Source organism: Microcaecilia unicolor, chromosome 3, assembly GCF_901765095.1.
Source record: "Microcaecilia unicolor chromosome 3, aMicUni1.1, whole genome shotgun sequence".
In the NCBI taxonomy this organism is placed as follows: Eukaryota; Metazoa; Chordata; class Amphibia; order Gymnophiona; family Siphonopidae; genus Microcaecilia; species Microcaecilia unicolor.
In genome coordinates, this window is record NC_044033.1 from 49,793,003 (window position 1) to 49,818,531 (window position 25,529).

General features: G+C 42.1%; 1 protein-coding gene across 3 annotated transcripts in view; it reads right to left on the bottom strand.

The window, feature by feature from the left end:
• MAP4K3 (mitogen-activated protein kinase kinase kinase kinase 3) overlaps positions 1–25,529 on the bottom strand; it is a 363,843-nt gene that overhangs the window by 81,221 nt on the left and 257,093 nt on the right. For 2 of the 3 annotated variants that reach the window (XM_030195906.1, XM_030195905.1), the window contains 3 exons: positions 21,036–21,074; positions 20,689–20,736; positions 11,000–11,042 (listed from right to left, as the gene is read on the bottom strand). In XM_030195906.1, the coding sequence (XP_030051766.1) occupies positions 11,000–11,042; positions 20,689–20,736; positions 21,036–21,074 (130 nt within the window). The remainder of the gene's footprint in view (positions 1–10,999; positions 11,043–20,688; positions 20,737–21,035; positions 21,075–25,529) is intronic. The other variant, XM_030195907.1, reaches the window with a different exon arrangement.

Here is a 25,529-nt window from a genome sequence, read left to right on the forward strand (position 1 = left end):
GACATCTGATACAGAAAGTCCACTCTGCGAGCTATCAGTTGTAGTGTTGGTGTTTCAGTTTGTTTCCAGGCTCGGGCTAAGGCTATCTTGGCCGCTACAAAGTATTGAGTAGCCAATCTATGTTGTCCACTGGGTATTGAGCTAGGCCGGAAATGGAGGAGGCAATGTTCTGCTTTCTTTGGGTATGGTTGAGGCAATACTGTATTTACCAACTTCACTACTGCCTCCCAAAACAATTCCACCTTCGGACATGTCCACCAAATATGGTAAAACGTGCCCTGAAGGCCACATCCCCGCCAACATTTTCCCGAGGTCCCCGGATATATCTTTTGCAATCTATCTGGGGTATAATACCACCAGTACAATAACTTATGGCCATTTTCATTGATAGATTGTGCTGGGGATGCCTTGAGCAGATATTTGTAATTGCTCATCCAAATTGTTCTAGGGTGTGTACATTGCAAAACGTTTTCCCATTTCTTATGATAAAAAATTTGAGGGTCTGTCCTGCCCAATAGTGCAAGATATATCCGGGAGATACTACCTCTGCCCCCTCCCTTACGCATTGCTAATTCAAGAGTTGTCTCTTCTAGATCTAATTCATCTTGTGCTCGTCTTTTAATAAAATTACGCAGACAACAGTAATAAACAAGATCTTTTTCCGATAGACCATACTCTTCTTGAAGTTCCTGGAAACTAATCATATTGCCCTCCGCCCATACCTGTCCCAGTGTGTATAAGCCTGCTTTTGCCCAGTTATCAAACACCTTTTCTGATCTCCCAAGTGGGAAACCCTCCGCCCATCGTATTGCTGTTTTTCGGTAATATTTCCTTTCCGGGAACATATGCTTTCTAATTTGTAACCACGTTTGGAGCGGGTGTTTTAGACTCATAGGTAATTCCTGCAATATAGATGTCAGATCTCTCCCTGATATCCACAATATGTCCTCTATCGTGTACCTACCTATCCATGCTCTCTCCCAATGCATCCATTTCTTTATTGTCCCTGGAGCCCAGTCAGCTAGTATTCTTAATTGTGCTGCTTGGTGATATAGATAAAAATTGGGTGTTCCCATACCACCTCGGTCTAGTGTTTGATACATCGTGGCTCTATTAACCCGTGGTGGCCTTTTCCTCCATATATATCGAAACATTTTCTTATTTAATTGCGTGAAGAAGGAGGCAGGTATCGGTATGGGCAGTGCCAGAAATAAGTATAATAATTTGGGGAGCAACATCATCTTGATAGCATGTATACGCCCTTTCCAAGATATATTGAGGCCCTCCCATCTATCTAATTCCTGAAAAAGTTCAGCTATCTTTACTGGAAAATTAGCCTGAAATAGATCTTCTATCTTGGGTGTGATCTGTATTCCTAAGTATTTAATGGATTTTTGCGCCCAGGCAAATGGAAATGCTTCTCGCAGAGCCGGTATCTCTTCATTCGGTACTGTTATGTTTAATAAGGTAGATTTAGTTAAATTGGGTTTAAATCCCGACACTGCTCCATAATATGACACGTGATCTATTGCTTTTTGTACTGATATTGCAGGCTGCGCAAGAGTGAGTAGTATATCATCTGCAAAAAGTAGAAGCTTTTGCTCTTTTCGCCCTCGTACTATGCCCTTTACTTCCTCATCATTTCTCAATATACAAGCGAGCGGCTCTACCGTTAAAGCAAACAGAAGCGGGGAGAGGGCACACCCCTGCCTAGTTCCCCGCCGAAGCGGGAAGGCCGCAGTATATGATCCATTAATTTTTAATATTGCTTTCGGGTCTTTATATAAAAGTTGCAGCCATGTTAGATACCGCCCCTTTAATCCCACCTGTCGAAGCACCGCAAAGAGGTATGCCCAATCAACACGATCGAACGCTTTTTCTGCGTCAATGGATAGTAATACTGCTGGTACTTTTTCATCTTGGGTGTATTGGATAGTATGGATGAGGCTTCGAATGTTGTCAAACATTTGTCGCCCTATAATAAATCCCGCCTGATCTTCGTGAATCAAGTTTGGGAGCTGTTTCTGTAGCCTATGTGCTAATATTTTCGTAAAGAGTTTATAATCCACGTTGAGCAAGGATATCGGGCGGTAGGAGCTACATTGTTGGGGGTCTTTGCCTGGTTTTAAGAGCAGTGTTATTGCTGCTAGTCTCCATGTTTGTGGTATCTCTTGAACCTCTTCCAGCTCATTAAATACCCTCTCTAATATTGGGATCAGGTGTTTTGCAAATGTTTTATAAAATTTTATAGTATACCCATCTGGGCCTGGTGCTTTCCCATGTGCACTATCTTTAATTGCCCATTTAATTTCCTCCGATGTTATGGGGGCCGATAGTGTTTCGCTCTCCACTCCCTGTAATTGGGGAATACCACTCTCTTTCAAGTATCGTTCCACGATTGCTGGCTCCAATGTGGACTCTTTCTCATATAGTGAGGTATAGTATTCTAGAAAGGTTCTCTGTATTTGATCTAATTGTGTGATGTGTTCCCCGTTCGTATCTCGTATCCCCCCTATATGATTCCGCTGAACTTGTTTTTTAAGCTTATTGGCCAAAAGCCTACCCGCTTTCTCCCCAAACTCAAAATGTTCTTGCTGGGTCTGTTGTAGTTGCGCCGCTAGGCTTTCCATTTGGAGTTCGTTAAGTGCTAATCTCAACTGGTGTAACTTTTCTGCCTCATTAGTATCGTCTGGTTGTGCTTTGTGTTTCTGTTCTGCTTGCCTGAGTTCGTTCCTAACATTGTTTTCCTGGTCCATGCGAGTTTTCGATATATGGGCTCGTAGTGCTATTAGACGCCCTCTGATCACTGCCTTGAGACCTTCCCACAAGGTACTCACTCTGACCTCGCCTGTATCATTAAATTTAAGATATTCCATGATATATTGTTCTATCTCTAGTATATTTCTCTCATCATATAGTAAGGTATCGTCTAGTCGCCAATATCGTATGCCTACAAGGTGAGTTCCTAGGATAAGTGTCAGTATTACCGGGGCATGATCAGACCATGTGCGAGGTTCTATGCTAGCATCTTGTGTCTTTCTTGCTATATTTACATCTCCCAGCCAACCATCTATTCTAGAATATGTTTTATAGTTGGGGGAGTAATATGTGTAGTCCCTCTCATTACCATTTTTCTCTCGCCAAATGTCTATCAGTCCCCACCGGGCCATTAACTGTTTCAATAATTTCCTATCTGTTTTGGCATACACTGCAGACCCTGTAGAGTTATCTATATGGGGGTGCATGGTGACATTAAAGTCTCCACCCACTAATAAGTGGCCCTGCTGGTGTTGCTTCAGAACCCCTTCTATCTGCTCCCAGAAAGGGCCCTGCCCCTGATTAGGGGCGTACACATTAAGTATAGTATACGTGGTATTATATACAGAAACCACCATCAATAGATATCTCCCTTCTTTATCACTTACAGTTTTCAAAATCTGCCATGGACGAGACGTTGCCAGCGCTATCAGAACCCCTCGCTTTTTAGGCATAGCAGCACAAGAGGAGAACTTAATAACAGAGTATCGTCCATGTTTCACCAGTTTCTCATGCACTTTTTTCAAGTGAGTTTCTTGCAAAAGGACTATATCAGCCAGCAAGCGTACCATATCTTTAAACATTAACTTTCGCTTTGTAGGTGAATTAAGCCCTCTTACATTTAAAGTAACAATTTTCAATTCTTTATCAACCATACATATAACAACTTTTAGTTATAAAATTACCACTGACTTCCCTTTCCCAATCCCCTACCTGCCTCCCCCCTCCCCTCCTCCCCAAAGCCCATGTATGACATATCCTTCCCCTTGGGTATGACATGCCTAGGAGGTAAGTGAGTTCGATCCCAAAACATTACCAGCCTGGTATTGCTGTGCATTGTTCAATCACACGCCATTATAGCCCTCTTCATTGATGTCTATTTTGACTCATTGTTAATTCCTCTATTTGTAATCCATCAGCGTTGGTTGGGCCCTGTTTGACCTGATTGCTGCCTTCTCAGCCTTCCTCGTCCTTGCGAGACACGCTGCCATCGCGCTTTAGCGCTATTCTGTGGGATAGCCTTTGGGCAGTTTGAGTGCGTAGGTTCCGCCATTGCTCCTTGGCCCAGATGTTCTTGGGCTTCCTCCAGCGATGTTATTCTGCACTGTTTACCCGCTTTATAAAATAGCAGGGCAAATGGATGTTGCCATTTATATTTTATCCCTTCTGTTCGCAGTTGTGCTGTAAGTGGCTGTAGTTCTCGTCTGCGCTTGAGTGTAATTGCCGAAATGTCTTGAAATATTTCCAGCGGATAGGTATTCCATGTGATCGGGCTATTTGCCCGTGCTTTATGCATAAGTTGATCTTTAACTTTATATTCAGCGAAGCAGGCAACTATGTCTTTAGGTACATTAGCCCGTTGTGGGCCTAGCGCTCGATGCGCCCTTTCAATTTTTATTTCCTCAGCGGTGACCACATGCTCCGATGTAGACAGGAGTTGGGCTGCTATGTCCTTTACAACTTGTTCGCAATCATTATGCTCTGGTAGTTCAGGGAGCCCTCGTATCCTAATATTGGACCTTCGGCTCCGATTTTCTAAATCTTCCACTTTATCTGTTAAAAAGCGTAAGTTCGTGCGCTGTTCCTGCACAGTGGTCTCGATGGTATTTAGGGAGTCTGCATGCTCTTCCAGGCCAATTTCTACTTCATTAACTCTGTTCCCTAATTCCGTAATTTCTCCTCGGAGTTCTGCTCCAAGCTGGGCAAAATCCTTGCGTATCTCTTTCATTTCCGTTTTAATATCTTGGAACCAGGTTTTAAGCTGCTCCCATTTATCGGGCAGCAATTCATTATCTCCATCGTCCCCGCTTTCTTGCTGAGGCGATGATGCTCGAGACCGCATGGCGCTTTCGTTAGCGTTTGTGCTCGCGGCCTGTGCTGTTTCTTTGGCCTCCCGCTGATGGTAAGCAAAAGCGGCTAAATCAGCTGGTTTAGTTTTAGTGTTCGACATCTTTGGTATCACTCGCCTTTCGCCGCTCTAATCCGCCTCCAGGGCTATTTCAAAATCGCTAAATATAGCTAAAAGCTTCGTTTTTCCAGGCTGGGTGTCGGGAGCTCCGCTATTAGACCTCCATAACGGAGCGTGACGTCACTTCCTCGAGTGTGTCTAATCAGTTATCATATATAAGAGCAAGTCAGATGTACCCTTGTTGGCATAACAGTTCTCACTGGTCCGGCCCTGCATTTACTGCTACCCAACTACTCTTTTCTGTCTAGTAGAGAGTTCTAACTTACTATGCTCTGTGCCTAGTTCTTGCTTCATACCTGGGTTCTACTCCACATCCAGCTCCTGCTTCATTCCTGGTTTCTGCTCCACAACTGCACTGCTCTACCCTGCCTTGGGCCTAGTTGTTCCATCTAGGCTCCTGCACAGGGGAGATCCTAACAGCAGGACTCATATTCCTCCTGCTTGTAAAGACCAGGGACCATGACCTTAAATAATTCATCGCAGAGACTCGGGGAGTAGATAGCCATTGTAGAAGGGGGAGGTCTACGTACTTGATGCATGACTGAAGGCAAAGGGGAAGTAGAGGCTGACCAAATTTTGGTTTTGACCAAAGATGCTGGTGTATTTTTGGCTGAAACCGAACTCCCCTTCCCGACCACAAGTGAAACCACTTTCTGCTTAATCTGACCACAAGCATCCCCCTCCCACCACCTGTAGCTTTGGAGTAAGTATAAAGAAGGAAATCCAATACATTAGCATTTAACTTTCAAAAAGGAAACTATGATAAAATGAGAAGAACGGTGAAGGAAAAACTTAGAGGAGCAGCTGCGAGGGTCAAAAATTTACATCAGGTGTGGATACTGTTTAAAAATACCATCCTGGAAGTCCAGGCCAAATATATTCTGCATATTAAAAAAGGAGGGAGGAAGACCAAATGACAGCTGGCATGGTTAAAAAGTGAGGTGAAGGAAGCTATTAGAGCTAAAAGAAAATCCTTCAAAAAATGGAAGAAGGAACCGACTGAAAATAATAAGAAACAGCATAAGGAATGTCAAGTCAAATGCAAAGCGCTTATAAAGAAAGCTAAGAGGGACTTTAAAAAAAAGATTGCATTGGAGGCAAAAACACATAGTAAAAATATTTTTAGGTATATTAAAAGCAGAAAGCCGGCAAAAGAATCGGTTGGACCGCTAGATGACCGAGGAGTAAAAGGGGTGATCAGGGAAGACAAAGCCGTAGCGTAGAGATTAAATGAATTCTTTGCTTCGGTCTTCACTGAGAAAGACTTGGGAAAGATAGATACCGGTGCCAGAAACGGTATTCGATGCCGATAAGTCGGAGAAGCTGAATGAAATCTCTATAAACCTGGAGGATGTAATGGGGCAATTTGACAAACTGAAGAGTAGCAAATCTCCTGGACCCGATGATATTCATCCCGGAGTACTGATAGAAATGAAAAATGAACTGGCGGAACTATTGTTAGTAATATGTAATTTATCTTTAAGATCAAGTGTGGTACCGGAAGATTGGAGGGTGGCCAATGTAACACCGATATTTAAAAAAGGTTCCAGTGGGGATCTGGGAAATTATAGACAGGTGAGCCTGACGTCAGTGCTGGGCAAAATGGTAGATTATTATAAAGAACAAAATTACAGAGCATATTCAAAAGCATGGATTAATAAGACAAAGCCAACACGGATTTAGTGAAGGGAAATCTTGCCTTACCAATCTATTACATTTCTTTGAAGGAGTGAACAAACACGTGGATAAAGGCGAGTCGGTTGATATTGTGTACCTGGATTTTCAAAAGGCATTTGACAAAGTACCTCGTGAAAGACTCCAGAGGAAATGGGAGAGTCATGGGATAGGAGGTAGTGTCCTATTGTGGATTAAAAACTGGTGAAAGGATAGAAAACAGGGAGTAGGGTTAAATGGTCAGTATTCTCAATGGAGAAGGGTAGTTAATGGGGTTCCCCAGGGGTCTGTGCTGGGACTGCTGCTTTTTAACATATTTATAAATGATCTAGACTTGGGAGTAACTAGTGAGGTAATTTAATTAAATTTGCTGACAACACAAAGCTATTCAAAGTTGTTAAACCGCGAGAGGATTGTGAAAAATTACAAGAGGACCTTACAAGACTGGGAGACTGGGCATCTAAATGGCAGATGACGTTTAATATGAGCAAGTGCAAAGTGATGCATGTGGGAAAGAGGAACCCGAACTATAGCTATGTCATGCAAGGTTCCACGTTAGGAGTCATAGACCAAGAAAGGGATCTCGGCGTCATTGTTGATGATACATTGAAACCCTCTGCTCAGTGTGCTGCGGCAGCTAGGAAAGCACTTAGAATGTTAGGTATTATTAGGAAAGGAATGGAAAACAAAAGTGAGGACGTTATAATCCCTTTGTATCGGTCCATGGTGTGACCGCAACTCGAATACTGTGTTCAATTCTGGTCGCCGCATCTCAAAAAAGATATAGTGGAATTAGAAAAGGTGCAGAGAAGGATGACAAAAATGTTAAAGGCGATGGGACGACTTCCCTATGAGGAAAGGCTGAAGCATCTAAGGCTCTTCAGCTTGCAGAAAAGATGGCTGAGGGGAGATATGATAAAGGCCTATAAAATAATGAGTGGAGTGCAATGGGTAGACGTGAATCATTTGTTTACTCTTTCCAAAAATACTAGGAGTAGGGGGCATGCGATAAAGCTACAAAGTAGTAAATTTAATACGAATCAGAGAAAATGTTCCTTCACTCAACGTGTAATTAAACTCTGGAATTCGTTGCCAGAGAATGTGGTAAAGGCGGTTAGCTTAGCGGAGTTTAAAAAAAAGGTTTGGACGGCTTCTTAAAGGAAAAGTCCATAGACCATTGTTAAATTGACTTGGGGAAAATCCACTGTTACTTCTGGGATAAGCAGCATAAAATGTATTGAACCTTTTCGGGATCTTGCCAGATATTTGTGAACTGGATTGGCCACTGTTGGAGACAGGATGCTGGGCTTGATGGACCTTTGGTCTGTCCCAGTGTGGCAATACTTATGTACTTATAGGCCCTCCCTGGGCCTACCTTAGAAGCCCTGGTGGTCTAATAGCTCCGTCGAGGAAGGAGCGATCCCCAGTCACTACTACCCATGCCAGCTTCAAAGTTAAAATGGCTGCTGTAGGAAGTCATGACATCCATTTTGACTGTGAAGCTGGCATGGGTAGGAGCAACTAAGAATTGCTCCTTGCCCGACAAGGTCACTAAACCACCAGGGATTCTAAGGTAGGCCCGGGCAGCACTTGTGATTGAAGGAGCGACATGCTTTCTGCTGGGGGGGGGGGGGGGGGGGGGGGGGGGAGTGGTGTCCGACAGTTTTGGTTTCTAAGGTATGCCTAGGGAGGTCCTGTGGGTGGTGGGAGGGCAGTACTTGTGGTCGCAGGGGGCGAGGGGCCCCAAATGGCTTTGGCTGAAACCAAGCGGCGACTTTAGTCACAGATTCGTTATTTCTGTCACCCTCTAAGAGGAAGTAATGGCTTATAGTTTTATTGGTAGATTCAAAGTCTAAAATATCCTCACTGACTTCAGACAGCCACATCAATGGGGACAATTGTAGATAAGGATACTGAAGGTTTGTTATTCTCTTAGCATTGCTGTTTAGTTGCTCTATTTTTAAAAATGTTGGTTTCAGATAAGAAAGCAAACTTTTAGACTGCAGGTACTAGTAGTACACTCCTTTTCCACATAGGCTGCTTTTCTTGTATAAATTCTTGATGGGTAGAAACATAAGAATAGCCATACTGGGTCAGACCAATGGTCTAACCAACCTAGTATTCTGCTTTCAACAGTGCCCACTTCAGGTCACAAGTACCTGGAAGAAACCCAATTAGTAGCAACATTCCATGCTACCAAATCCAGGGCAAACAGTGGCTTGCCCCATATTCATCCTAATAACAGACTGTGGACTCTTCCTCCAGGAACCTGTTCAAATCTTTTTTAAACCCAGATATGCTAACCTCTGATACCACAACCTCCAGCAGCAAGTTCCAGAGCTTTATTCTTTGAATGAAAAAATAGTTCCTCCTATTTGATTTAAAAGTATTTCTATGTAATTTCATTGAGTGTCCCCTGGTCTTTGTACTCAAATACTCAAGGTGAGGTCGCACCATGGAGCGATACAGAGGCATTATAATATTATTGGTTATATTTTGCATCTCTTTCCTAATAATTCCTAGCATCCTCTTTGCTTTTTTGGCAGCTGCCACACACTGGGCAGAAGATTTCAGTGTATTTTCTACAATGACACCTAAATCTTTTTCTTGAGTGCCGACTCCTAAGATGGACCCTAGCATCAAGGTCCATCTAGTGTAGGGAGATCTTGGATTCTCTACAGGGGGAACAGTTCCAGCAGTTGGTAATGCAGTCTCATCAACAACATATATGATAGCATAATTACTTCATTTTCTTTATACTATGAAACTTTCTGACTGAATTGTACTGCTTTCTTATTGGTTACTATGTGCATTACTGACTAATATTTTTTGACATTGGAAAGGCTAGAATAAGGCATTGGTAAAGTCAGGGGAATGCTGTCAAGATGTGGTCAGGACTCAAGTGGTGAGGACTGGCAACTGCCTGGATTGTTTTTTTTTTCTAGATTCTATTGATTTTTACATTCATGTCCAGAAGCTAGTAGGATGGATAACATGTTTGGACATTTTTCTGAGTTTAGAACCGCTATCTGCAGATCCCAGTTCTCACTCCAATGTGAGTAAGCCTGCCCTCAATGTTTCCAGAGTAATTAGCAGCAGCAGAGGACTGTGGGTCAGCTTCAGCTAAAGGGAAGACTGTGGGCGTGGCACACTGTAAGGCTACTCTACTCATAGAAAGAAAGGTGATGAACCCTGGGCTGTAGAATTGAAGTCTCTACATGTGGTGGGAGTTCAAAATAAAAATTAAACTCCCCCCTCCCAATAAAGGCCAGCATGGTCCATCCAGTCTGCCCAGAAACAAGACAAGGATTGCACCTGCCACTATGAGTAGGTTCCCTCCCTCACCCCCACCCCCAATTTGTTTTTAAAATTGTAATTGCTGCTTTGTGCTGATCCCCCACCCCCACCCCGGCTGTCTTTGCTTTTTATGTAAAAGCTCAACATTGTTTTCCATTCTCTTGCCATATAGGGTTCCTCTTCTTCCACACCCTTTTGAATTGTCACAGTTTTTGTCCCCACCATCTCTCACAGACAAGCATTCCAGGTATCTACCACCCTCCCTACTATAAATCACTTCTATAAATCACTTATATAGCGCTACCAGTCGTAAGCAGCGCTTTACAATTGAACATGAAGAAGACAGTCCCTGCTCAAAAGAGCTTACAATCTAAATCAGGACAAACAGACAGGACCAAAAAGGAGAAGGGAAGGACAGACAAAAGGACACAAGGAAAAAATATTTTCTGATATTGCTTTTAAGTATCCCTCTTTGTAGTTTCATTTCATATCCTCTAGCCTCTTTGTTTTAGAAAAAAGTTTGTTTGTTCATTAATATCTTTCAAGTATTTATATGTTTCTCCTCTGTCCCTCCTCTCCTCCAGGGTATACATTTAAGTCTTCAACTCTCTTCTCATACCTTCCTCTGACTGGCTTTAAGTCTTATGTCCTTGCAAGATAAGACCTCCAAAACTGAACACAGTACTGCAAGTGAAATCTCACCAGTGACTCGTATGGGGGCATTATGACCACCTTCTTTCTGCTGGCTATGCCCCTCTCAGTGCAGCCAAGCATCTTTCTGACCTTGACCATCACCTTGTCACATTGTTTCACTATCTTGAGATCCTCAGACATTATTGCTCCAAGATTTCTCTCCTGGTCTACGCAGATCAGCGTCTTGCTTTCTATTGCATACAGTTCTTTTGAATTTCTGTGTTCCATAATTAGCTAGCGATGTCAATTATCACATAGCAATTATTGCTTATATAATGCATTCTCAGATGTACTATTAGGCAAGACATCAGACAAGAAACTTTTGCTTACCTTTGGAGGTAAAGGTGGTGGCACTTTAGGTTTCAAAGTCGGACTAAAAAGGGAATAAAATTAGAATTATAAACAAGTGAACACCATACATGGAGTAGCTAATAAAAATACTACATTATTTGTTTCTCTACTATTATCTTAAAAATTTATTGTGTATTAACTATATCAAATGATACAAATCCGTCAGTTCAATTTATGCTGATTTATGAGACTTCAATACACAGTTTTCCTCTCATATTACCTTTGTCCCAGGAGGAATGTCTAAGCAATTCAACTCCCCCTTTGTTGGTAGAACCACCCCCTCGACACACTCTTGGAAACATGCTGAAAGTAGCTGTTCAATTACCATATAAAACTCTTGCATATTATTCAGTAATATGCTCATACCTCACATTGTTTTATTTTCTCCATATCATCCCTCATTCTTGGTGACTTCAACATACACACTGATAACCCTTCTGACTCATACGCTTCTCAATTCCTCACTCTAACCTCCTCCTTCAACCTCCAACTGAGCTCCACCACCCCCACTCACAAATCTGGTCACTGTCTTGACCTCGTCCTCTCTTCTACCTGCTCATCCTCCAATTTCTGTGCCTCAGCTCTTCCTCTCTCTGACCATCACCTGATCACATTCACACTTCATCACCCTCCCCCTCAGTCCCGCCCAACACTAACCACTACCTCCAGGAATCTCCAGGCTGTTGACCCCCCACCTTATCCTCTAGTATCTCTGATCTCCTCCCGTCCATCCTGTCCTCCGAGTCTGTCAACAAGGCCGTCTCCGCATACAATGCCACTCTCTCCTCTGCCCTAGACACTCTTGCACCGTCCGTTTCCCGTCCCACAAGGCGCACTAATCCCCAGCCCTGGCTTAACCCTTGCACCCGATACCTTCGCTCCTGCACCCGATCGGCTGAACGCCTATGGAGGAAATCTCGCACACTTACTGATTTCATTCACTACAAATTCATGCAATCCTCCTTCCAGTCCTCCCTATTCCTCGCCAAACAGGATTATTACACCCAATTAACTAATTCCCTCAGCTCTAACCCTCGTCGTCTCTTTGCCACCCTCAACTCCCTCCTCAAAGTGCCCTCCGCTCCCACCCCCTCACTCTCTCCTCAATCACTGGCTGACTACTTCCGCGACAAGGTCCAGAAGATCAACCTCGAATTCACCACTAAACCTTCTCCTCCTCTTCATCCCATAACCAACTCCCTCAACCAACCAACCCAGGCCTCCTTCTCCTCTTTTCCTGATATCACCGAAGAGGAAACCGCCCATCTTCTCTCCTCCTCGAAATGCACCATCTGTTCCTCTGACCCCATCCCCACCAACTTACTTAACACCATCTCTCCTACTATCACCCCCCCCATCTGTCATATCCTCAACCGCTCTCTCTCCACTGCAACTGTCCCTGACACCTTCAAGCATGCTGTAGTTACACCACTCCTCAAAAAACCATCACTTGACCCTACCTGTCCCCCCCAACTACCGCCCCATTTCCCTCCTACCCTTCCTCTCCAAAATACTTGAACGCGCCGTTCACAGCCGTTGCCTTGACTTTCTCTCCTCTCATGCCATCCTTGATCCGCTTCAATCTGGCTTTCGCCCCCTACACTCGACAGAAATGGCACTATCTAAAGTCTGCAATTGCCTGTTCCTCGCCAAATCCAAAGGTCATTACTCCATCCTCATCCTCCTCGACCTATCCGCCGCTTTTGACACTGTCAATCATAACTTACTTCTCGACACACTGTCCTCTTTTGGGTTCCAGGGCTCTGTCCTCTCCTGGTTCTCCTCTTATCTCTCCCATCGTACCTTCAGAGTACATTCTCATGGTTCTTCCTCCACCCCTATCCCGCTCTCTGTTGGCGTCCCTCAGGGATCTGTCCTTGGACCCCTTCTTTTCTCAATCTACACCTCTTCCCTGGGCTCCCTGATCTCATCTCATGGCTTCCACTATCATCTTTATGCTGACGACACCCAGCTTTATCTCTCCACACCAGACATCACTGCGGAAACCCAGGCCGAAGTATCGGCCTGCTTATCCGACATTGCTGCCTGGATGTCCAACTGCCATCTGAAACTGAACATGGCCAAGACCGAACTTCTTGTTTTCCCACCCAAACCCACTTCTCCTCTCCCTCCACTCTCTATCTCGGTTGATAACACCCTCATCGTCCCCGTCTCATCTGCCCGCAACCTCGGTGTCATCTTCGACTCCTCCCTCTCCTTCTCTGCGCATATCAAGCAGATAGCCAAGACCTGTCGCTTCTTCCTCTTTAACATTAGCAAAATTCGCCCTTTCCTCTTGGAGCACACCAACCGAACTCTCATCCACTCTCTCATTACCTCTTGCCTTGACTACTGCAACTTACTCCTCACTGGTCTCCCACTTAGCCATCTATCCCCCCCCCCTTCAGTCCGTTCAGAACTCTGCTGCATGCCTTATCTTCCACCTGGACCGATACACTCATATCACCCCTCTCCTCAAGTCACTTCATTGGCTTCCGATCAGGTACCGCATTCAGTTCAAGCTTCTGCTTCTAACCTACAAATGCACTCGATCTGCAGCCCCTCCTTACCTCTCAACCCTCATCTCCCCTTACGTTCCTACCCGTAACCTCCGCTCTCAGGACAAATCCCTCCTTTCAGTACCCTTCTCCACCACCGCCAACTCCAGGCTCTGCCCTTTCTGCCTCGCCTCACTCTATGCGTGGAACGGACTCCCTGAGCCCATACGCCAGGCCCCCTCCCTGCCCATCTTCAAATCATTGCTCAAAGCCCACCTCTTCAATGTCGCCTTCGGCACCTAACCACTACACCTCTACTCAGGAAATCTAGACTGCCCCAACTTGACATTTCGTTCTTTTAGATTGTAAGCTCCTTTGAGCAGGGTCAGTCCTTCTTTGTTAACTTCTACAGCGCTGCATAACCCTAGTAGCGCTCTAGAAATGTTAAGTAGTAGTAGTAGTATCATGAAAAGTAAGCTTATGTCATATTAATTCAGTGTTACATAATTATTTCTGATTATGAAAATAAATATTAGTGTTCTACCTCTTCCCAAAAACAAATTGCTTATCTTCAACAGACGTTCTTAAAAAAACAGAAGGATATCAGTCGTCTCACATGCCTATCACCACCCCAGGTTTAGAACAGTGAATTACAATCTATTAGACAGAGCTCTCCAACATACTATAATAGGAATGTGCAGGAACTTGACATTCTATATCACAAAGGAGAAGAGACAACTCAAATTTGAATACAGATATAAAAATGAGAAGCAACTTCTTGAGGGACTGATATCCTACTGCTGTCAATACAACTATTATGGGTAACTTCGCTTTCTCTGAGGACAAAGGGGACTCATCTCCCTTTCAGTAACTAAGCAGGGGTGGGCAACAACTGTCCATGAAGAACATAACCCATTTTTTAAAGTCTTCATTTATTTATCAAAAATCTATAAGATGACAAATTCCAAAACAACCCCAAAGGGGGGGGGGGGGGGTGGAAAGAAACCCAGTCGTGTTTCTGAGATTTCCACAGGGAATATGCATAAGATATTATTTAAAATACTTATATTCCACATGACCTTTACTATTCTGAGCAGATTATAGTTATTACATATACAATAAAATAAGCAAAACATAATACATAATTAAGTCAACAAACCCTTTATATAGGGCCCAGCTCTAACATCAAGCTATGTTCCCCACAATCCTGATCATATAAGACTCCAGTCTCAATATATCTGTATGAAACCCTGCCATATTCCTGAATAAATAAAAATGTTTTCAATTCCTTTTTAAAAAGATCCAAGCCCTGAATCCCTCTCAAACTAAGATCAAATAATTCCAAAGTTACAGACCAATTATTTTATATATATATAGCAGAGCAATACTCCTCTAATCTCATGGTACGAACAGATGGAACCTCCAATAAGACCATATTTACTGGTCTCAGATTTATTGCCAGTTGATATAGATGTACACCTGCAGAAATAATCTCAGAAACCCTAACACTTTAAAAACCAGACATATATGTCTTATCTTGATTTAATTTGCATGTACTGCTTCCATTGTATGCAAACAGATTTCATAAATGGAATGCACGACCCGAGGCTGCACAACTTCACTAGAAGCAGGTCGTGTCAGACAAATCTGATTGATTTCTTCAACTAGGTGATAAAACAGTTGGACATGGGAGGGGCACTAGATGTGGTGTACTTAGATTTCAGCAAAATCTTTGACTCTGTTCCGCACAGGTGACTCATGAATAAATGGAGTACCCTTGGTATGGGACCTAGAATAACTGACTGGGTTAAAAATTCGTTGAACGGAAGGAGACAGAGGGTGGTGGTAAATGGACTCTTTTTAACACCTTTGTAAGTGATATTGTAGAAGGGCTGTCTTAGCGGATGATACCAAACTCTGCAACACGGTGGACACCCCAGAGGCCGTGGTTGATATGAAGGACCTAGTGAAGCTTGAGGAATGGTCCAATATTTGGCAACTAAGATTTAATGATAAAAAATGCAGGGTCATGCACTTGGGTCACAAGAATTTGAGGGAATTGTACAATATAGGGGGTGAAATGCTTCTGAGTACAAAGGAAGAGCGGGACTTCAGGGTGAGTGTGTCTGATGACCTTAAACTTCCAAACAGGTAGAAAAAGTGACAGTCACAGCCAGATGGATGCATGGGTACATAAGGAGAGGGATGATCAGCAGGAACAAAGAGTTGATAGTGCCCTTGTATAAGTCTCTGGTGAGGCCCCATTTAGAGTACTGTGTGCAATTCTGGAGACTGCACCTATGGAAGGATATAAACAGTATGGAGTTGGTCCAGAGGGCAGCTACAAAATTGGTAAGCGGTCTTGGACATAAAACGTATAGGGACAGGCTTATGAACATGGGCGTAGTTTGACAGCTTCATTTGGGTGTGGGACATGGTACATGGCATTCATTTGCATACATACATCTTATACATTTTCATTATAGTTATTCAAAACACACAAGCCTACAACACTGAATATGAAGCCAGTATATATATATATATATATATATATATATATGTACATATATATATATACATATATATTGTGAGAAGCACAGAAACCACAGATCCCAGAATGCATGGTGGGAGAGGGAAAAGCCAGAGCAGAAAAACTACAGATCCCAGAATGCATTGCAGGGGAGGGGAGGGAAAGACAAGTCCAGAACAGCTACAGAACCCAGAATGCACGGCGGGAGGGGAGGAGGCAGGAGCATAGAGAGCACAGATTTCAGACTGCCTGGAAGAATAAGGGTGGTCATGACAAACGAGAACCGGAGTGGCAGGAGAAGGAAAGAGAGGTGGCTGATCGGGAAATGGAATCAGCTGAGGAGAGGGTGGAACGTCTGAGTGAGGGGGTGGAGAATGAGAGGATGGAATGGGAGGAGTTAGGAGGAGAAGGGGTGGAAGAAGAGATGGAGGTGGCTGAGGAAGTGGCTGATGGATCGTTTTAGCCTGACTTGTGGAACTGTGTTTAAAGCTGGGCTGGCTAAAAGGGAGTTTTGGGAGGCCTTGCTGATTTCTGAGGCCTTACTAACTGAACTGTGTAGAAAAGCCTGGCTGGCTGAACTGTGAATAAAAGCCTGGCTGGTTAGGCTGAGTAGAAAAGCCTAGTGAGCTGAGCCAGGTTTAAAAGCCCAGCTAGCTGAACTGGATTTAAAACTCTGGCTAGCTGGACTGTGAATAAAAGCCTGGCTGGCTGAACTGTGGATAAAAGCCTGGTGAGTTAAACTGAGTATAAAAGCCTAGCTAGTTGAACTATATTTAAAACTCTGGCTAGTTGAACTGTGTTTAAAAGCCCAGCTAGCCAAACTGTATTTAAAAGCCCGGCTAGCTGAACTGTGGAGAAAGGCCTGGCTAGCTGAACGGTGAAGAGAAGAGCAAACTGCACTGACGAGTGGGGAGTCGGTGACGGACAGCACGGATGAAAGAGAGAGAGAGAGACGATTACTCGACTGAGCAGAGAGGCCGACAATACATATAAATTAGAAAGGAGGGGATATGGGCCTACCTAGCCTAAGAAAATATAACTCTGCTTATCTATCTTGCCATCTCGGGGACTGGTTTTTAGAGAAACAGGATTTTACACCATTACTATATGAAATGGAATAAATTATACCTTGGAATATGAATTTTTTGTTGCAAGCTCCCCTTTCAGTGCTTCCGTCTCACTTCTGTACAAGTGTGTTAATATGACTGATGCGTGATGAGTGGAGAGAAACGGTCCATTGCTGGGGAGTGGTTGCTCAGGTTACAGACCAACTGCCTATGAGAGGTGATGCATTGGTCTCTCCGAGCCTGATAGATTTTTGTTATTCAGTGGGAGGCTCAGGATATTTCCTTGTTGGAACATGTGTTAAAGGAGGATGGTACAATGATAAGTTTAGAGGAGATACAATGCCAACTTGGGAAATTCTTTTGCTTATGACCAGCTGAGGCATTACTTGGGTACCCTTGATTGTATTAAGGTATGTTTTCATTTTGTGGTATGGTTATGAGAGTTTATGACACAGTGCGAGATGGTGTGACTTCAGCCTCTGAACTTTATCAAGGCTTACATTGTGTGTCCCCCACCTAAGAATTTATGGACTCTGTGCACAGATTTAGGCTTGCCGAGGGTGGCACTTGATTTTTATGAATTAAATGTATCAGATTTATTGTTGAGCACGGATTTAAGAGAATGTCAGTTTTGGGTTATATTTCAAGCATATAGTCTGGGCTTCCAAGATGGTATTTTTAAACAATGTCAATGCCTGATTTAAAGCCTTAACCTTTGCAGCTGCTCCTTTTAGCTTTTTTTTTTTTTTACCATTTTCCTCATTTTATCATAGTCACCCGTTCGAAAATTAAATGCTGCTACAGTAGATTTCCTTAGTGACTGCACTCCAGTTATTAAGTCCTCTCATACCATGCCCTGCATTCCACTAAGGACTAGATCTAAAATAGCTCCCCCTCTTCTTGGTACCCGGCCCAGTCATTTATTACGTCTAGGAATTTTACCTCCTTAGTGCTCCATAATAAAATAATATTTATCCAGTCAACACCAGGGTAATTTAAATCACCCATCATTATACTGTTGACCAATTTGCCAACTTTCGTAATTTCTGTAAACATTTCTTCAACCATCTGTTCGTTTTGTCCTGATTGATGGTAGTACAGACCTACATGAATACTCCTTCCCTTCACACATGAAATTTCTATCCATAATGATTTTACACTGCTGTTTCATGTACAATGTTTATTTTGTTGGTCTCAATTCCCTCTTTAATATATAGCGCAACCCCCCTCTAATTTGATCCACTATCATTCCTATTTAATTTGTACCCTGCTAACAGCGTCCCATTGATTGTCCTCCTTCCACCAGGTTTGGATGAGAGAATAGCAAAAAAAAAAAAAAAAAAAGAAGAAGTGGGGAGGGAAGAGTAAAGGAAAGAGAAGGCATTGGAAGGATGGGAGGGCTAAGCAGGGTCAGGTTAAGGGAGACGGACCAATCACGGGAAAAGGAGAGGGTGGAGCAAAGCAGTTGTGGTAAATTAAAAGAAGACAGTGTCAGAGCACACCAGTGCCATAGCTATAGTATATCTGAAGTGGCTGCAGTTCTCCCTTTCCCATTATGTAGGGCACCTTTAGGCATACATAGGGAAAGTGCTTGTTGCAGCATGGGAGAGGAATCCTAAATAGCACATAGAGGGAAAGGGGGCAATTGAGAAGGTTATTTATTAAAAACTAAGGTACTACTTAGAGCAGGGGGGGCCTTGCTGTCACATTGAAAATAAGGCGTAGTCACCCTTCTTACATGGAGGGGTAGTCCCAAACTCAAAAGTTAACAGGATAGATGTTGGACGTTGCCACATACCCCCACGCTCAACTTGGGTGGTTGGGGAATGGGAGTGTTGTACACAGACTGGGTCAGCTTTCTACTGCGGCCTGGAGAAGTTAGGCAATGATGGTAACCCATAGCGGTACTGATAGGCATCACCTGGCTGTTAGATGCTGAGCACTGACTTGCAGGTGGAAAACACCAATGACCCCCAAATCCCATGGCAATGCGACTTGAAGGTTACCCTCCATAATGGCTTAGTTTAAGTTATATTAGATTTTAGCTAATACCACATTTGCAATTGTAACAGTACTGTGACCTTATTAATAAGTTTCCATTTCGGAAGAAGGAGGTGTGGAAGTGGTTTTTATTGGGAATAAAAAGATCAAGCGGGAAGCATGAAAAATGAACTTGCAGAGCTACTGTTAGAAATATGTAATTTATCTTTAAAATCAAGCACAGCACTGGAAGATTGGAGGGTGGACAATGTAATGTCAATCTTTAAAAATGGTTCCAGAGGTAATCCGGAAAATTATAGACTGGTGAGCCTGATGTCAGTGCCAAGCAAAATATTAGAGAACTATTATAAAGAACAAAATTACAGCGCACATATAAAGGCATGGATTAAGGAGACAAAGCCAACATGGATTTAGTCAAGGGAAATCTTGCCTCACCAAACTACTACATTTCTTTGAAGGGGTAAATTAACATGTGGATAAAGGTGAGCCAGTTGATATTGTATATTTGGATTTTTAAAATGCATTTGACAAATTACCTCATGAATGACTCCTGAGGAAATTAGAAAGTCGTGGGATAGGAGGTAATGTCCTACTGTGGATCACGAACTGATTAAAAGATAGCAGAGTACAGTTAAATGGTCAGTATTCTCAATGAAGAAGGGTAGATAGTGGGGTTCCCTATGGATCTTTGATGGGACCCCTGCTTTTTAACATATTTATAAATGATCTAGATATGGGAATAACTAGTGAGGTAATTAAATTTGCTGATGATACAAAGTTATTCAAAGTTGTTAAATCGCAAGAAGATTGTGAAAAACAGAGGATCTTACAATACCGGGAGACTGGGCATTTAAATGGCAGAAGATATTTAATGTGAGCAAGTGAAAAGTGATGCATGTGGGAAAGAGGAACCCAAATTATAGATATGCGATGCAAGGTTGCACATTAGGTGTCACCACCCAGGAAAAGGATCTAGATGTCATTGTTGATGATATGTTGAAACCCTCTGTTCTGAGTGCAGCGGCAGCTAAGAAAGCAAATAGAATCCTAGGAATAAGGAAAGGAATGGAAAACAAAAATGAGAATGTTATGCCTATGCTCCATGGTGCAACTACACCTCAAATACTGTTTGCAATTCTGTTCACTGCATCTCAAAAAAGATATAGCAGAATTAAAAAAGGTACAGAGAAGGGCAACAAAAATGATCTTGCCAGGTAATTGTGACTGGGATTAGCCAAAGTTGGAACAGGATATTGGGCATGATGGACCTTCATCTGTCCCAGTACAGCTACACTTTTGTTCTTATGTTCTTAAGCAGGGTTGAGGGAAAATGGGGGAGGGGAAAGGACATGGCCCAATTGCTGCCTACCCCATTTGTGACAAAGGGTGGTAGCAATATAACAAACAACTCAATTCATACACTGAAGAACTCAAGCAAAACAAACATTCTAAAATAGGTAACAATTAATTCTTATTAAGATTTAAACATCTCATGCACAGTACAGTGAGGCAAAATTAATTTTCTTCTGTGTATATCAATGATAATATCTGATAAACTGCAATAGGACTTACTGGTTTGATTCATCCTCATCCTCATCTTCCAAATGTGCCACATGCCCCCTGAGGAAATGCATTATCAAGGATGAATGGACTTCATTAGACTGACTAAATCAACAATGAACAAATTCTGCCACATCATTTCTCCAGAGTATATTTTACATTACATAGAATTTTATAATTTTATACTTTGCTTTCAATTCATTAAAATACAGCTGAAGTCCACACAAATTAGACCTCTGATATATTAATCTAACAAGCACTAGGCAAGTGAACATTAATGTCCTATAAATAAATACAAGAAACAAAGCATGAAGAATGTTAAGATGAGGGAAGGGGGGGGGGGGGGGGGGGGGAATTACCGTTGATGCAGTTCCTCTTCAACTGATTTCAGAAGACTCCTTCAAAATTAAATCAAGAAGGAGAATACATTACTCAACATTCCCCTCAGCTGTCTGTTAGCAAGATGGAAATGGTTATGAACCTCTAGTAAAGAGGAGGAAGAAATGCTGCTTTGTGTTTCTTGCAGATGGGGTGTCTAGAAGCACTTATTGGCCAGACTTCCATCTCCTAATAGCACTTCTTCCCAGCATTTGTTACTTATTCAAATTTATTTACTGCGTGCCTTAACCCCCCCCCCCCAAGTGATTTAGAATACAAAATACATACCACACCATATACCCAACCCCTTACAAAATCACAAAAAAGGTACACTCTACCTACATTGATACTATACATTCCTAACTAAGTCAAGGATAGCAATTCCAACCCACCTTCTCAAATAGACAAATAGTCCAGTTCTGCCACTATTTGTAGCAAAATATTTATTGACTGTTTCTTCAAACTATGTGTCCACAAGTTTGGATTCCTCATCCTCTCTGTGACCTGTTCAGCTTGCGTTGCACAAGCTTGTGTACAGATGTTACAGGGGCAGGCAATCTGTGGCATGAATGGTTGGTGTTGGAGGCAGGGTTACCCAAGCCCTGTATGCTGCAGATTTTCTCTGCCCAAGCCCCCCATGCTGCCTGAGTGGCAGGGAAGTCAATGGTGTGCTTGTAGCCATTGATGCTAGACCACCATGCATACTTAGCTCATGAACTGAGCATGTGCAGAGTACACCAGCACCAGCAGCTAGATGCGTGCCACCAACTTTCTCACTGCTCAAATGGCATAGGGGGCTCAAGCAGGGAACATCTTCAGTTGGCGGGGCTTGGGCATCCCGCAAATCAAGGTATTGATTTTTATGCGGCGACTATGGTGAAGGAAGGGCAGAGAGGAAATGTGGGTGGAATGTGATTGTTTATGGTACTTAAATTTGGGAAAAAGTGGCATGCAATGTACCCAACCCCTATGATAGCATCTTCCACTGACTTGAAGATCAGTTTCTAAGATAGACAAAGTTCTACTTAACAATACAATTCTGTAATAAAAGATGAAAACATTAGCAGTATTTCTCGCTCAATATATTAATATCAGCAGAAAGTAGAGCAATTTTTATGTATTATAATGCAATGACATTTGGAATCGCATTAGATGTGATCCAAAGCACCTTTTAAACAAAGTATATAATTTTTCTTCTCCCTCCCAATCTCCACTCCTTCCCTGGGCTGCAATTTGTTTTATACAGCAGCTTTTCTAAGATATCTGCCAGCATTGCTTTGTAACACATCTCATGTCAGTGTGTGATGTTTATGTAAGTGCTTTTCTTATGAAAAGCAGAGAAAATTGGCAGACATCTACAAGATGTTATAAATAAAGGGAAACCAATATCTGTTTTTTATGGATCTTGTTTCTACTTCCAGGATCTGATTCTTCAACCAGCCCACCATCAGCTATGATCTCTCTCTAAAAATGTATCACAAATGTGGGTTGAGGATTAATTTGTATCTATACTTTAGTACTGCATCACAACTTCTGGGATATATCCAGCAAATGCAGGCTTTGAAAATTATACTCCTTTTTACCTTTTTAATCTTTTATCTCGTCATGATTGATAATGCTGTACTTAAAAAAAATAAATAAATAAAAACTTCCAGAGAATACAATTTCTGTACCTTGCATAGAAAACTGTACACAGATTCCATCCCTCCACTGCAGCCTACTGAATAAGGCACATTACTACAGCACTAATGTACTAAGATCCGCTATCAATAATGCACCTAGTATCCCAAATTTACTGCTCAATTTAGCAATGTGGCTGCCATGTTAGCACACAAAATGAACTGTGGATTCTGTTACATGAACTTTGCACTACTGTGGTAGCACATATTATTACATTGGCCAGTTAATTCAGTTTTATATGCTACATGCAGTTTTGGTACACTATTACAGAACCATAGAAGCACAGTAATACACAATACATTGTAAAACTTGACCATGCAAATGAACAGAAAATAAATATTTGATTACACTTTATGTGCTTACTGTGACTTAATATACCATCCTCCTTGTGATGATAAATCAAAGCAATTTACAATTAAATTTATTGGACATGGAAAACAACTACAGTGACTCAAACAGGAAATAGGGAACAATAAGAGGGAAGGACTGGAAGGCCAATAACCAGTGAATTCCCAAGATCCCCCCCTTCAAATACCTAATTAAAAAGATGTATCTTTAATGTAGTCTTGAATTTAATTGTACATAATTTATGAAACTGCGTAAAACGTGCATCACTGTTTAACTACCCGTACCATCTTAAAATTAGTTTGCCTATCAGTCAATTTTTAAGAATTAAGAGAATATGTTCAGAGACATGTATGTTTGAGGATCAAGCAATAAAGATGACAAAAAAATTCTTGGAAAGAGGCTATCCTAAACCAATGGTTAAGAAAGCTTATTTGAGAGCTAAATTTTCCAATAGAGACTTATTGCTACAATATCGATCCAATGATCAAGAAGATAAATTGACTGCTGTACTCCCTTACTCACATTTAAGTTCGAAAATCATGGCGAGTATTCATCAGCACTGGCAAATTCTGCAGATTTTTGAATGTTTTATACATCATCCTATTGGAGCTTATAGACGGAGCAAGACTCTGGGTGAATTGCTATCATATAAAAGATTCGATTATGATAATACTAATTTGGTTACCTTAGGACATTCAAAATGTGGATTATGCCAATGGTGTGAAACCACCATTGAGGGAGCAGCTTGGAAATACTCTGATATGGCACGGCCTTTATATGCTAGATCAAGTACAAACTGTCTTTCTAATAACGTGGTGTATGTGATAGTTTGCCCTTGTCATAAAATGTATGTAGGCAGATCTAGTAGACCCATTAAAGTACGTTTAAATGAACATAAATCTCGTATTAAAAATCAAGTACTTACGGCACCTTTGGTGCAGCACTGATTAGATTATCATCATTCTCTTACAGACTTTAGATGGAGAATTATTGATCATATATGTGCAGGGTGGGAGGGTGGTAATGTTGCTCAGTTGCTAAATTTTAAGGAGCAAAGATGGATTTTTCAGTTAAAAACTCTTTATCCTGACAGTCTCAATTCAGAAATAGACTGGTGGTTTAATTCTATTGGCTGTAGCTTCTGGCATTGTATCCAATCCTAGAGACTCATTTGTGATCAGCTGTAGCTTATTTAAATGCAGGGTCCGCGCTGAAACGCCGTGGCCATCTTGTTTATGCAGGAGCATATGAAAGATGCAATGGTAAAGTTCTATCAGCAAGTTTTATTTTATATATGATATTGTGGTTGTTAGCACAAATTCTTACTGATTTGCTTGTGTTGCAGAGAGCCTCTTCCTTGATAAAGCAATGCGAAACTTGGCCATGTCAGTGGGGGTTCCTTGATGTTTTTAAGTTGCTGCCATTCAAAAGATAAGTTTGTGTGAAGAAGCACGTTTGCTATATTTAAATATTTTTGCTATATTGTGTAATTTTGGGAAAAGAGAACAAGTATGCAGTAGAAGAAAGGGGGATACTGTGAGGATTTGCACCACACCATTTCTTCTATAGCGATAGAACAGGATTGTTTATATAGCTGTGAGTTGCATGTAGATGTGATGATCCCCAGAAGAATCTAAATTTATTTCTAAATTAATCCTGCTTATTATATCAATGTTTGGGACATGAGTATGGTTTGGGATGTTTAGTCCCCACATTTTTTCTATTTGGTGGTTTTGAAATAGAGTCACTGTTTAACTAAACATTCCAAATAAGGTTTAAAGCAGGGTGAACTCTAGTTGCACCATTGCATAATCTGAGATGCCAACTGATACAATATCAATCATTCGCACTCAGGAGAACAATGCTGTAGATAAATGTGCCCTAGAAATGTAATCCAACCTGCTTTCATAGAAATGTGATCTAGAAATGTGCGTAAAACCGCCTCCCCCCGGATGAAGGTTGCACCAAATATCTAATAAATTTAAACTAGTGTACAGGAGATCTCCCCACCGAGTCGAGGGAGCGCAAACCCTGGCAGCAGTTTTCCTATCATGAAGCGGGTCAGCTACTGCATTAAAGTCTACGCCAACAATGATGGCACATCTTAGCAAGCTCAAAAGATGTTTCAGTAATTTTGGAAACAAAAATCTATCCAGTAATATCGGGGCATACATGAACACCAGTAAACAGGGCACCCCGTATAGGGAACAGTAGTGAATCACCCATCTACCCTAATCATCAGTGTAAATATTGTGTTCTATAAACGGGATAGTCCTGCTAATGAGAATCGTTACTCCCGCCCTACAAGACACAGGTGCCGAGCAGTAGCAATGTCCCACTCATTTTCTCTGCAATGTTTGGTGTTCCTGTGGGGTCAGATGAGTCTCCTGTAATAGGGTTACCCCGCCCCTGCATGGTTGTGAAAATTCTTTTTCTTTTAATGGGGG